Source organism: Thermobia domestica, chromosome 5, assembly GCF_964235325.1.
Source record: "Thermobia domestica chromosome 5, izTheDome1.hap1.1, whole genome shotgun sequence".
NCBI lineage: Eukaryota > Metazoa > Arthropoda > Insecta > Zygentoma > Lepismatidae > Thermobia > Thermobia domestica.
The window spans coordinates 232132622-232145706 of NC_137458.1; the positions used below are offsets into that span (position 1 = coordinate 232132622).

At 37.6% G+C, this 13085-nt stretch overlaps 2 protein-coding genes across 2 annotated transcripts in view; one reads left to right on the forward strand and one right to left on the reverse strand.

Annotated features, from left to right (window-relative positions):
• The window catches only part of LOC145686446 (cuticle protein 19-like), a 34826-nt gene extending 29862 nt beyond the window's left edge, over positions 1–4964 (reverse strand). Inside the window, exon 1 of the mRNA XM_081759756.1 lies at positions 4858–4964. Coding sequence (XP_081615882.1) covers positions 4858–4875 — 18 coding nt within the window. The 5' untranslated portion in view covers positions 4876–4964. The remainder of the gene's footprint in view (positions 1–4857) is intronic.
• LOC145686444 (uncharacterized) overlaps positions 1–13085 on the forward strand; it is a 63697-nt gene that overhangs the window by 32926 nt on the left and 17686 nt on the right. The gene's annotated exons all lie outside the window — the stretch shown is intronic.

A 13085-nucleotide genomic window follows, 5' to 3' on the forward strand; every position in this document is an offset into this window, starting at 1 on the left:
TGGTATATTAACAATAGACCCTATAGGGGGGAAAAGAGGAGAAATAAATATTCGCAATTTGCGATTAAATACAATATTCGAATGGGAGAATGGCTAGAATATTTCTAAGAAATTAATGATTACATTAACTAAACAAAAATCACGGGGACAAGAAGTAAAAATTGGAGAGATACTCCCTTGAACATTGAAAGATGGTTAAATATATGACAGAATAAATAAGAAAATAGATATGGTATAAAAATGGCAATCGCAAGAACTGTCTGTCTCATGTCCGAATTCTCTTGAGGGCATCGACGTTATATTGTCCATTCGTCATATTATTATTAATATGATCAAACTCAAATAAAATTCAAACAAAATCGAAGAAATTGTAAAAGAATTAGCTGAAAAAGTTTTACGAATAGTGGTAGAAAAGAGTCCGACTTTGATTTCCTGCTCATGTGGTTTCGACCCCACTTTAAACTGTAGTCGCACATCTCATATAGCCTCCCTGCTGAAAGGGATACTAAACGCTGGTCTCACCGCTCCCAATCAACCAATTATAAATAGAAAAAAAACTCATCAGGATATTGTCTTTAGAAGAAATTGTATGGCGTAGACATGATAAAAGAAATAGTGGAAGGAAAACCAGGAGAAGAAAGATAACAAAATTGATAGGCGACATTAAAAGTAATAACTCTATATTTAATCGAAAACGTTAGTGCTGGACGGTAGTAGTGTGTGGAATCCTTTAAATTTATTGCAAATGACCTGGTCGAATATTACTTGTTTTATAATTATTTTCGTTTCTAAGAATTTACCAAAGCAAGTACAGTCAATGAATCCAACTACGTTATACTCTATTATGCCATCCGCATCCACAGATAATGAAATAACATATGTAAAACTTGTTTCTTCTTTGACAATTACGATTTCAAAAATAGTTTCAACTATAACAATTGTAAATTCTTGCTTTACAGTTTCATGAATCCTATGGTGCAATATCAATAAAATTGAAGCTAGACATTCAATACTGTTTTTTCTATCGTAAGTTAACTATCCTAATAAAATATAATAAAATTCATGTATAAAGGAACACGAAATTAATAGAAACGTACGAATTACTTGAAACTCCTCAAATGAAAATTTGAAATGAAATGAAATTTTTAAGTTTTACGTCCTACGGTTATGCCGGCTAGGCTAAAGGTGACGGTGATGATTAGAAATGAATGAATTGGTGGAATGAAGAAAGTGGGAGGAAGCAGCAGAATCCCGAGAAACCAGCGCACATGATGTTCGTTCATCACAAAGTTCATTTGACGCGAGCGGGATTGTACCAAGGACCCCATGCACCAGAGGAGAACGCTCTACCACTGAGGCACGGCGGCCCCAGATGCAGATTTATGACAAGAAAATTGTCAAGCTATTGTACTGCCAAAACGTCTTGAGCTGTGGCAAAAATGCGAACTAAACTCACACCCTTACACACCCTTGCGTTGAGCCAATAAGGGTTCAGCTGTTGCTAAGCGAGAGAAAGTGAGTGGAATTCCTTCAGACGATAGCAGCGCTTGCAACAGAAGACTAGGGATCAAGTCAATGTGGTATAATAATAGCAATCCATATATGAGTAAATTAATTTTAGAGCAAATCCTGTTTTCTTTTTTCCTATCTCATAAGATATAAGTACCTTTGTTCAGAACGCAATGGTAAAATAGAGGTAAAAAGACCTTCCAGAAAGGGAGAGGGAGAGTAAAAAGCCACCTCACACACACTGCCATAAAATCAGATTAGCACTTCATATTTATTATAGAATTTAAAATGAGAGAAAGAAAAAATAATTAATGAAAGCCAACTTTGTGTTGGCAGTTTATTTGCCCGAAAAAAAGGTAATGACACTTTATTACGAGGTTTAAATAATTAATAGTGTTTACAAAAAAAAAAAAAAAAAAAAAAAAATCACTGGAATTTTTGTTTTTTCAGGAATATCTGCCTTTTTATCTGCCCTCCGCACAGAAACTAAAACATATAACTAAAAAGTTATAATAATGTGGATATGCCATGGATATCTGCATCTGCAAAGATGTTTTAAGGAGAACTTTAAGTTCATAATAGGATCAGCTTCGAATCACTGATTCTAATTATTATTTTATTCTATTTTATTATTTTTTGGTAAAACTTGTATTCGTTTATATAAAATAGCGGTATATGAATATCTTCGTTCTCGGGTCGTACTCTAAACACTGTATTTATTATTACACATACGTATATACAGGGCGTTTCAAAACAACACCGACAAAGTTTGGGAGGTGATTCCTGACACCAAGATAAGACAAAAAGTATAGACCAACCTGGGTGCACAAATGTTTCCTTTCGGAGTTATAGGCTGCCGAAAACGTGAAAAAATGAACTTTAAAAGTCCATAGCTCTAAAACTATGGGGCCTATCCTAGTCGGGTCAAAACTTTACTAAGGAACTAATATGTGCTCTATCCAAAAATACATACTTCAGAATCCTGCAGTACTTCCGCAACAATTTTTATAGAGGTAGTTAGTGAGTACTTCAGATTATATGCCCGTAACCAAACTGCCTGTACAAAAATTGTTTCGTTAGTACCTTAGGATTCTGAAACATGTATTTTTGGATAGAGCACATATTAGTTCCTAAGTAAAGTCTTGACCCGACTATGGTAGGTCTCATAGTTTCGTAGCTATAGACTTTTAAAAATTTTTTTCTTGTTTTTGGCAGCCTATAAATCCGAAAGGAAGCATTTGTGCACCCCATGTTGGTCTATACTTTTCGTCTTATTTTGGTGTCAGGAATCACCTCCCAAGCGTTTTGAAACACCCTGTATTTACGAATTGCCAATAGATCTGTCAATTCAAGTTTATAAAAGTAACCAGATAAAAACAGTAAGTAGCAAGTCTGCATGTACAGAAAGAGATATTGAATAAGGTGAGTCGAGTATTGACTTGTGATATATACCTAGATATATGATGATATTAACTACAAGTGAAGAATAGGACATAATGTTTCAGAGTTAGAGTGCTCACCCTCTGGTGTGGAGGGGGTCCTTGGTTTGATCCCAGGCCATGTGAATTTGTGGTGGACATTATCATGTCCGTGGGGTTTTCTTGGGTTTCTTCCATTTTCCTCTACATTCTCCATCAATTCCTTTCACAATCATTCACCTTCAGTAATCATGCGTCTACTTTAGCCTATAGGGCATAATCTTGGGATGCGAAACTGACCCTATTGTTTAGCTTATAAAAATATTTGTTATTATTTTAAAACTTGTTTCTTATATTATTTTTATTAATGAACAAGTTCAATTTGAACTCACTAATTCTTCCCTCAAGCATTCGGCTTGCTGTATGCTATAGGAGGTTAAAATAGCGATTAATTAAAATTTCTAATTGTTTACATTTCACTCTTTTTTCTTTCTTTTTTAATTTGGCCAACTAACTTACAATTAAGGTACATAAATATTAGTGCTTAAATGCAAATATTAATGCTTAGATGCAAATATTAATACTTAAATGCAAATATTAATGCTTAAATGCGAATATTAATGGTTAAATGCAAATATGGTTACAGTCTGTTAGTGGTAGTACGCTTAAATATTGTACTGTCCGATAGGTAAACGGCAATAACTGTCTGTAGTCTATATATTGTGCTCATGTTCTTCAGTTAAATTATATTGTGGTTGACATGACATAAATGAGTGGATTTTATATAAGTAATTACAACCTTATTTACATTTTAATGCGGCCCTTACCTTAATAATAAACAGCAGGCGCGCACCCAAGGGCGCCGATCCTGTGGGGCCCGAGGCCCCCAAAGCTCATGTGGACCCCCTATTGTATTTATCAATATACAATATTTGGCATAATTTGAATGCAGTTTGTCTTAAAATCCTCATATATATATATATATATATATATATATATATATATATATATATATATATATATATATATATATATATATATATATATATATATATATATATATATACCTTCTGCATTTGAAAGCCCCCCCCCAAATTTATGGAGAAATCAGCGCCCTTACGAGCACCCAGAAATTTTTGTTGGGAGGGATCCAAGATTTGGAGGGGAGGGGAGGGGAGGGGTCCAATACTAAAAGCCTATGTCTATGTAGTGTTGAATGGGCATTATTCTGCACCCGACAAGACGATAAGAAATTGTAAAATATTTCCACCTATATTTTCAAGGAAAAAAATAATAGATTCTTTTTTATAAGAGAAGGACTACAGATCAAGTGTAAAATCAAATGTTCATGCTATTTATACATCAATCATTTCCTTGTTAAACAAGAATAGTTTTATTGAGAAAGTGCACAAATGTATGTTGAGTTAGGAAGTTTTGGGAGAGTCCGGATCCGGTGCCCCCCCACTCGTAGGTGTGCCCCTGATAAACAGCAAACCACTAGGGATGCGCACGAGACGAGTCGAGACAGGATTTTCCTGACAAAATTCGAGTCGAGATACGGCTCTTCCAATAGAGAAATATACATTTTTTCGAGTCGAGACATCACTTTTACAGCATATTTTCAAGACGAGACAGACACGAATCTTGTCTCGTGCGCATCCCATCCCTACAAACCACGTTCTTGTATAGCATCATCACTATCTATTTTCAAATAAAGGCAAGCAAGTAGGTAGGCAGCGAACGTAATGGAGCGGCGATTGTTAACTATTAGGAATTGGAGTTACTCAGAAACCGAGATGATCTTGTATTATAAGTAGATCGTTAATAGACCACGAGCAACGTGGTTTTGCGAACGTTTCTTAAACCAATTAACCGTCTTATGCAGTATATACCAGTATGGATAAAATATTAATATCATTTTAGTATTTACCGTGTACAAATACATCATCGTTCCACTTATGCACTTTTTCCTGCAAATATTATTAAGATGAAATCCAAACACACAAAAATCACTACACACTGGTGAATGCTTTGATCCTGAATGAGGAAACAATTGGATGCTGCCCTCGTATATGGGATATATAAATATGATCCAGTTTCCCACGTTTGAAGGCAGAATCCATTATGTTAATGAAGTGTACTCTTTTGTTCGAGGTAAACTTACGGGGTAAATAGACTAATAACCGAGGACACAATATGATATATTTCAATACACACAGATTTAGCCTTCACTTTGCGCTGACCTTATGGGAAAAATATAGAAAGGAAGTTGATAGAGTTTTTTAATATAAACAAATATTGTGTATAAAGAAAGGGAAATTGCATTATATTTTCCCACACTAATTCCCACTATTCTTATACAAAACATGAATGATCTGTGTTAATTTTTGTTTATATTTTTCTTCGTAAGAATATTGTGACATCCTGTAGGGAGAAAGAAAAAGTAAACCATCTCGGTGCAAGATAATGTTTCAGAAATCCTTGTTATATATTTACTGATTTTTTATTCTTCAAAAAATATATTATATATTTGATAATCTTTTGTTTTATTACATGTATGGAGAACGTAAATATCAGGGAAATATATGTACGTAACCTTCACAAAAACTGAAATTTATAAGGTAAACTCAAATAAAGGGATGCACATGAAATAAATTAATATTACTTTTTCTTAATACTGTCTTATTTACTGTATTGAGTGCAAGGCTAAAACAATATAATTGTATTTGGATGAGTGAAGTAACTTTGTCATTTCCGGTGACAACGAAAGTACAAATCATTCCAAAGAGTATGGCTGCTGAACGATGGTCGTTACAAAAGTTCTAAGCCTATCTATGAACGGAGTAGTAGAGAGTTTATGGATGGTGTTACTTTTCAGCGTAGTCCCCTGACAAGTACAACATATTTTGCTATTTTGCCCGTCGATGTCCAAGTGTCTTAATGCAACTGTTAAAGAAAAAAAGTCGAAGGCGTGTAAAATTTCAACTTTTTTTTTTAGCCTTTGGAAAGAGATGAAAATCAGAGGGTGCCAGATCAGGCGAATCAAATGGGTAGGAGACCAATCCGCAGTCACAATCATGAATTGCTGCCATTGCAATAACTGACTTGTGGCTAGGGGCATTGTTTTCATGGAGAAGAACACCTGTTGTCAGTTTCCCACGACGCTTCCGCCGAATATCATCACGCAGCTGTCGTAGAACACATGCATAGTACCCCCCCCCCCCCGTCACTGTTCGCCCCTTTGGAACATAATCCAGCATCACTATCCCTTTCGAATCTCGGAAAATTGTAGCCATTACTTTTCCAGTTGAGAGCACTGACTTTGACTTGTTCGGAGGGGGGATGAGGAGTGTTTTCACTGCTTAGAACTTCGTTTGGACTTTGGTTGGTAGTGATGGACCCAAGTCTCATCTACTGTCAGGGCCGTGGCATCGCCGGGACAACAAATCAACAAAATTTAAGGAATTCAGATTATGTTAGTAAATTATTATTTTTTTAAATAAAGTTATTTGAGATATTTTAATAATGATCAGGCTACGGGGAAGTAAAATTTACTTACTTATTTCGTAAGGACAACACAACAGGCTTAATGCCCAGTTACAGTGTCGTGTACATAATTATCTAACATACACTATTATACATACATTATTATATAGACACAAATATACGTCGTTTAACTATGCAGAAGTTATTGCCTGACAATTGTTTTGAACTTATTTCCAGACATACTAAATACATCTACTACATGAAATTTAACCATTTCGTTGTATAAAGCATACATTCTCCACATAAGAGTCTTATGTAATATGTTAGTTCTTGCTTTTCTACAATAGAATGTCCCAGTGTGTGCTGTTCTTGTCTTGCCTGTTGGGATACGTAATAATACTTCTGAAACTAATTCTGGACAGTCAAATTTACCGTTTAGTAATTTATGTAAGAACCAAAAAAAAAAAAAGTAAAAAAGAAAGTAAAAGAAAACTTTTCTCTAATGTTTGAAAACTAAAATTCGGTACTAAATCTTCATAGGGAACATACTTTGGGTAGAAACCGGTTTTCTAATATGCAAGCATTTAAAAAAAAAATTAAACTGTATATTTTCTATTGCATCAGAATATTTAGTGACTTTTGGTGTCCAAACAGTACAACAGTATTCTAATTTTGACCTTATATACGAAAAATATAATCTTATAAATGTTGATTCTTTGTAGAAATCCTGCCCTATACAATAAATTAAACCTAGGTTTCTATATGCACTACTCGTCATTGCGTCAACGTGTTGAGCAAAGGTTAATTTGCTTTAAAAAATCTTATATCTTGATCGTGTTTGGAAGAAAGTGCCACTCATTTTATAGTTAATTGGATTTCCTTTCCTCGTGAAAGACAGACATTTGGCCACATTCAGGACTAATTTATTTTTATCACACCATATTTGAACTCTGTGCATCCTGTTGAAGTTCCACGCAGTCATCAATTGAACTCATTTTGGAGTATAATCAGAGATAATCGGTAAAAGAGAACAACTTAAGAAGTTTTAATACACAGAGAAATATCATTAATAACAAGAAGAAACAACAGGGGATCTAGATGATATCTTATAGTGATATCGATAGAGTATTGAACTTGAAAATTACCAGTAATGTAAAACATCATCTAGGGTTATTGAACTAGAACTCTCTCCAGCTCTCTGTGAGAAGAGTTTTTTTTTTTTTAATCTTTAAATATTTAAGACTATTCATGGCTTTGGATTAATTGTTTTAACAAAAGAGACACTGACCAAAGCTTAAAACTTTACTTTAATAATTTAAAATAAAGTAAAGTTTTAAGCTTTGGTCAGTGTCTCTTTTGTTTAAATATTTGTATCGTTATTTATACATTCTATGCTATTACAATATTGATGTATAAAGTTCAAAATAAACAAGAATAGCACTCGATTTCAATAATTCAAAACGATGTTTTCGTTCGTTGTTTTATGTTTTAACAGCAAAAGCCATTCACCTTGAAAAATAAAAGACATAATAGCCCTACTAACTTATCTTGTCTTACATTATGATCTTACATTTCATATTTAAATCTAGAAGTACAAAATAAACTCTGGTTGCTTTTCGTAATACACTGAGGGGGGGGGGATTCTCGCCCCGAGCGCTTACAGCGCACGTGACGGCCCTGTCTACTGTTATAATTCGGGTGCAAAAGGCATCTGGATTTGTTCGGAAGAGAAGAAAATTGTCCCTTAAAATATTGCGTCTGGTGAGCTTTTGGTCAGGTGTCAAAAGTTTTGGCACCCAACTCGCGGAAACCTTGCTCATTCCCAGATGCTGGGTGATAATTCGGTCAATGCTTGCAGTAGATAAGTCCAGTGTCTTATCAATCTGCCTAAAGATCATTCGCCGATCATCCATAAGATTGCTTGCCCTTTGTCATTGTTCTCCTGAGTTAGTGCTTTCACGGGCATTGCTGATCGAGTGTCATCTTCAATGGAACTTCTCCTCTTAAATTCGGCTGTCCATTTTTTTTCACTGTGGTGGCATATGAAGGGTCACCTAAAGTAACTACCATGTCGGCATGGATCTTCTGTGACTTTAAACCTTTACACGTCATACATAGGCCGTCCGCTGTAAATTCCATAGTAGCACATTTCTTTGGAACCTACCGGAAGCAAATTATGCCGCAAGTGCGTGTTGCTTACCCTATCCATAGTAAATTGATGACTCAACTAGTTTCGTCATTTCCGCTGTCAACTTAAATGCAAGGTTCCAAAATAGACCTATTCGGTTCCAAACAAAATGTCTGTTAGGTAAAAAAAAGCATAAGGCGGTGTAGTGTATTTCATTTCATTTCTTCTTAAATACGTTCACTCCTCTCTTTTATTGGAGTGAAGCTCCTCTTTACTTGATTAGGCGTTCATTTCTTTAGATATTCCTCCGAGATGCCTGAACCGTTCTTAACCAAATTTGATATGGTGATTCGAGAGCGCCTCTGAGTGTCATAAGGGGTCGGATATCTAGATCGGACACATCATTGAGGAATAATCACCGAAAAACTGGATCTCTGAGATGCCTGAACCATTCTTCACTAAATTTGTCATGGTGACTGGAGAGCGCGCGCTCAGGGTCGTTACGGGTCGCATGTCCTGATTGAACATACCATTGAGGAATAATCACCGAAAAACTGGATCTCCGAAATTCCTGTTTTGTTTTTCACCAAATTTGGCATGGTGATTCAAGAGTGCACGCTGAGTGAAAAACGGGAATAACCAATAAAGGTCGATCGCTTCACTTCAAATTGCAGTTATTGTATGTAGTTATGATATTAATCGGTCAACAGAAAGCGTAACCATTGTAAGTTCCATATGTGGCACATTGCTTTGAAAGCCACCGGAAAAAAAAAATGATGTCGAATAACTGGTGGAGTGAAAAAGTTACTTGACTCAACCATTCCATATGTAGCACACTTCTTTGGAATCTATCAAAACCAAATTTTGATGGAAATACGCCATGCTTAGCCCATTTGTTGTCAATTCCATGTATAGCACATTACTTTGTAAACCTCCGGAAACAAATTATGTCGGAAGTACTGGTGGAAGTACGTCCTGCATAGCCCATTTGTTGTAAATTCCATATGTAGCACATTTCTTTGGAACCCACCGGAAACAATTTGTGGCGAAAGAATGTCATGCTTAGCCCATCCATTGCAAATGCTATTGTAGCATTTTTCTTTGAAACCCACTGGAAATACTAGCGGGAGTACGTCATGCATAGCCTGTCTGTTGCAAATTCCACATGTTGCACCTTTTTTGGAACCCACCGGAAGCAAATGATGCTGGAAGCACTGGTGGAAGTGCGTCATGCTTTGCTATTGTAAATTCTATATGTTGCACACTTCTTTGGAACCCTAAGGATTAAATGATGCTGAAAGGATGTCATGTGAGACACATTCCTTCTTTTATAAACGTCTTTGTAGCACTTGATCATACTATCTTTCAGTTGATTTGTGACATATATTTATTACTCGGGAAAGATACAGCAATGCAGCGTATATATATATATATATATATATATAATTTGGCAAAATTTACTTTTAATTTACATTTTTGCAGTGTTAACCGTCATGTGACAGAACACAAGCACACTCAAAGTTCACCAGAAGCCATGTTGGTCTTTCTATACTTGAAGAGTAATCTCAGAGTTTTTAACAAAAAGCTAAATTAATTTCAAAAGACCAAAATAGAAGAGTGGATTCTAATGAAATTCCTTTGAATTAAATGTTAATGTTTCACTGCGACATCTGCGTTTCACTGTTACGGAGATGAACAAAGATCTCTCCGAGTTATATTCATGCAAGTTAGTTTTACCTTATAAAAAAAAAATAATAATAATAAAAAACTTTATGTTCACTTGGCATCATTTTTGTCTGCTATGACTATTCGAAAAGTTAGAGAGTGGAAATGTTATCCCTCCCAGGTAAGGGCGCTGATCCGGGGGGACCGCCCCCCCTAAGATCATGTGGGCCCCCTTACTATATTTGTAAATTTACAATATTTGGCATAATTAGAATGCAATTTGTTTTAAAACCCTCATTATGCTTTCTGCATCTGAATACATACATACATACAAAAGCAATTTCATTCCCATTCGTAGATGGGCGGGCCACAGAAGGTTACGCCTTCTCTCTGGCCAGAGGTCTGAGTGATTGTAGAGTGAAGAAAAGAGAGATGGAAATCAGGTCAAGTACGAGTTTGGAGGAGAAGATTCAGCCTTAATGGGCTGTATGATTGTTAGTTATTCTGGCATAGCAAAAGACGTCAAAATGCAGTGGACAAGTGAGCTGCCAAAAGAATGAGGTTTAAGTAGGATGTGCGGATGGTCTATATATATGCGTTGAGTTGGATTATAGTCCGCCGTTTGAGCCTCTCTTTCATAGATCGCCAGCAGATGATCGACCGGTGGGTAGATGCGACTAGGAAAGGTTGGTGTCTGATCTAAAAGGTCTGCAATGATCGGATGAGCATTTGTAATGTGGTGGATGATATATCGGGTTCGGAGACGATAAATGTGAGTAAGGAGAAACGGCATTGTCGTTTGTTTATAGACTAGGGCGGTTGGTGTTCGGGGTGGCAGTGAAAAGGCTATTCGGATGGCTCGGCGTTCTAAGATCTGGAGGTGGTCATAGTAATATTGATTGGCAGAGAGCCAGGCGAGATGGCCGTACGTGATTGCGGGACGAACAAATACTTTATATGTATAAAGTAGAAGGGTGGAATTTAAGCCCCATGTGGTACCCTTTAAACGGCTCAGCAAGTACAGTCGCTTACGGATGTTTTGCTCCGCGCGCTCCCCCAAATTTACAGAGAATCTCTCGTATATCTCAACAATTCGCTTAAAAGAAAAATATAGAGCATGACTTCAATGATCCGTTGTGGCAACAAACTACATTAATGTTGATAGTGCAATTTTCCAACAATTTTATAATAGACTTTTGTATTTGAAGCACGAATAAAAATGTCGTTTAATACACCATGTGTTTTTGTCTTTTCTCCGTCCATCTAGAGAAGCGTGCGATAGCATCGCTAATAAAACTATTGAAAGCTATATTAAACTAATATACAGATGGTGATCAGAAAAATGGAAACACCTGGATGAAATTGCAACTTACCAGATTAATATGGTGTCGGGCCACCTTTCGCCTTCAGAACAGCCTTGATGCGACGTGGAATGGAGGCATAGAGGTCGTGAATGGTAGCAAGTGGAATTTTACACCATTCCTCGTGCAGTGCATCGGCCAGTTCTGTGAGAGAGGATGGAGGTGGAAATCGTCGCCGGAGTCGTGTTTCCAAGACGGACCATAGATGTTCAATTATGTTGAGATCTGGGGATTGGGTGGGCCAGGGAAGGTGTTGAACTTCATCCCGATGTTCCTCAAACCAGGCTGAAACAACGCCAGCTGTGTGAATGGGTGCATTATCATCCTGGAATATGGCGTTATTGTCCGGGAACAACATCCGGACCATAGGATGCAAGTGATCTCCTAAAATTGCGACATAATCGTTGGCAGTGATTCGTCCGCTAAGTGTGACCACAGGACCCAATGAAAACCATGATATGGCGGCCCACAGCATCACCGAGCCGCCGCCATGTTTCACAGTTGGGCGGAGACACCGCAGATCATAAGCTTCTTTGGGCGTTCTCCACACATAAACACGATCTGTGGTTGGGAATAGGGTGAAGGATGACTCATCCGACCATCTCACACGTTTCCAGTTCTCAACGGTCCAAGTTGCATGGTCGCGGCACCTTTAGCGGCGCGGGAAAGCGTTATGGTCCCTGATGAGCGGTTTGGCCCGTGCAACACGACCCCATAACTTCATGTCATGCAATTCGCAGCGGACTGTGATTGTCGAAACATGGTGGGGGAGGTGCTAATTGAGTTCCTCCGTCACTTGCTCCGCAGTGGCACGACCGTTCTGCGTGACAATGCGCTTTAATACCCGGCGTGACCTGTCACTCATGATTTTCTTCCGCCCACTGTTCCGCTTCCCCGATGTGGTTTTCCCGTGTGTTGTGTAGGCCGTCATCACCTTCGACACTGTCCCACGCGACACACCTAACACAGTAGCCACTACCGTCACACTCACTCCACATAACTGCGCACCAACAATTTGCCCTCTTTGAAAATCTGAGAGGTCTCCCATTTTACACTACCACCGTCTGCTGCAGCCACTTGACACTGCTGTTCCACTGCGTCTGACGTAGTATGGAGACCGACCTAATACACCACCACCAGCGGTCCGGCGCTGCGGGCGCCAGGACACCACTGCCAACCCATACATCTGTCGTGTTGCCAACTACAGGTGTTTCCATTTTTCTGATCACCATCTGTACATACAATAGGAATATTTGTGAAGGCTACAAGCATATTATTTGAAGTGCGGAGATTCAAGAGGTTCCAGCCCTCCCTTGGACCGCCGGGTAAAGGGGTTTCTGAAATTTGTACTTAATGGCCATTGGCCTATTACATCATATAAGCCCACTTTTGTCAAGTCGTCAAGTCTAGGAGACTTGGTACCTTTACAGCAGGTCAAACGATTGTATCTAATTCTCTCCCTGTATTCTGTTGAGCGTAAGGAATGTAATCTCTCTCTAGACTTGAGATAGTATATTT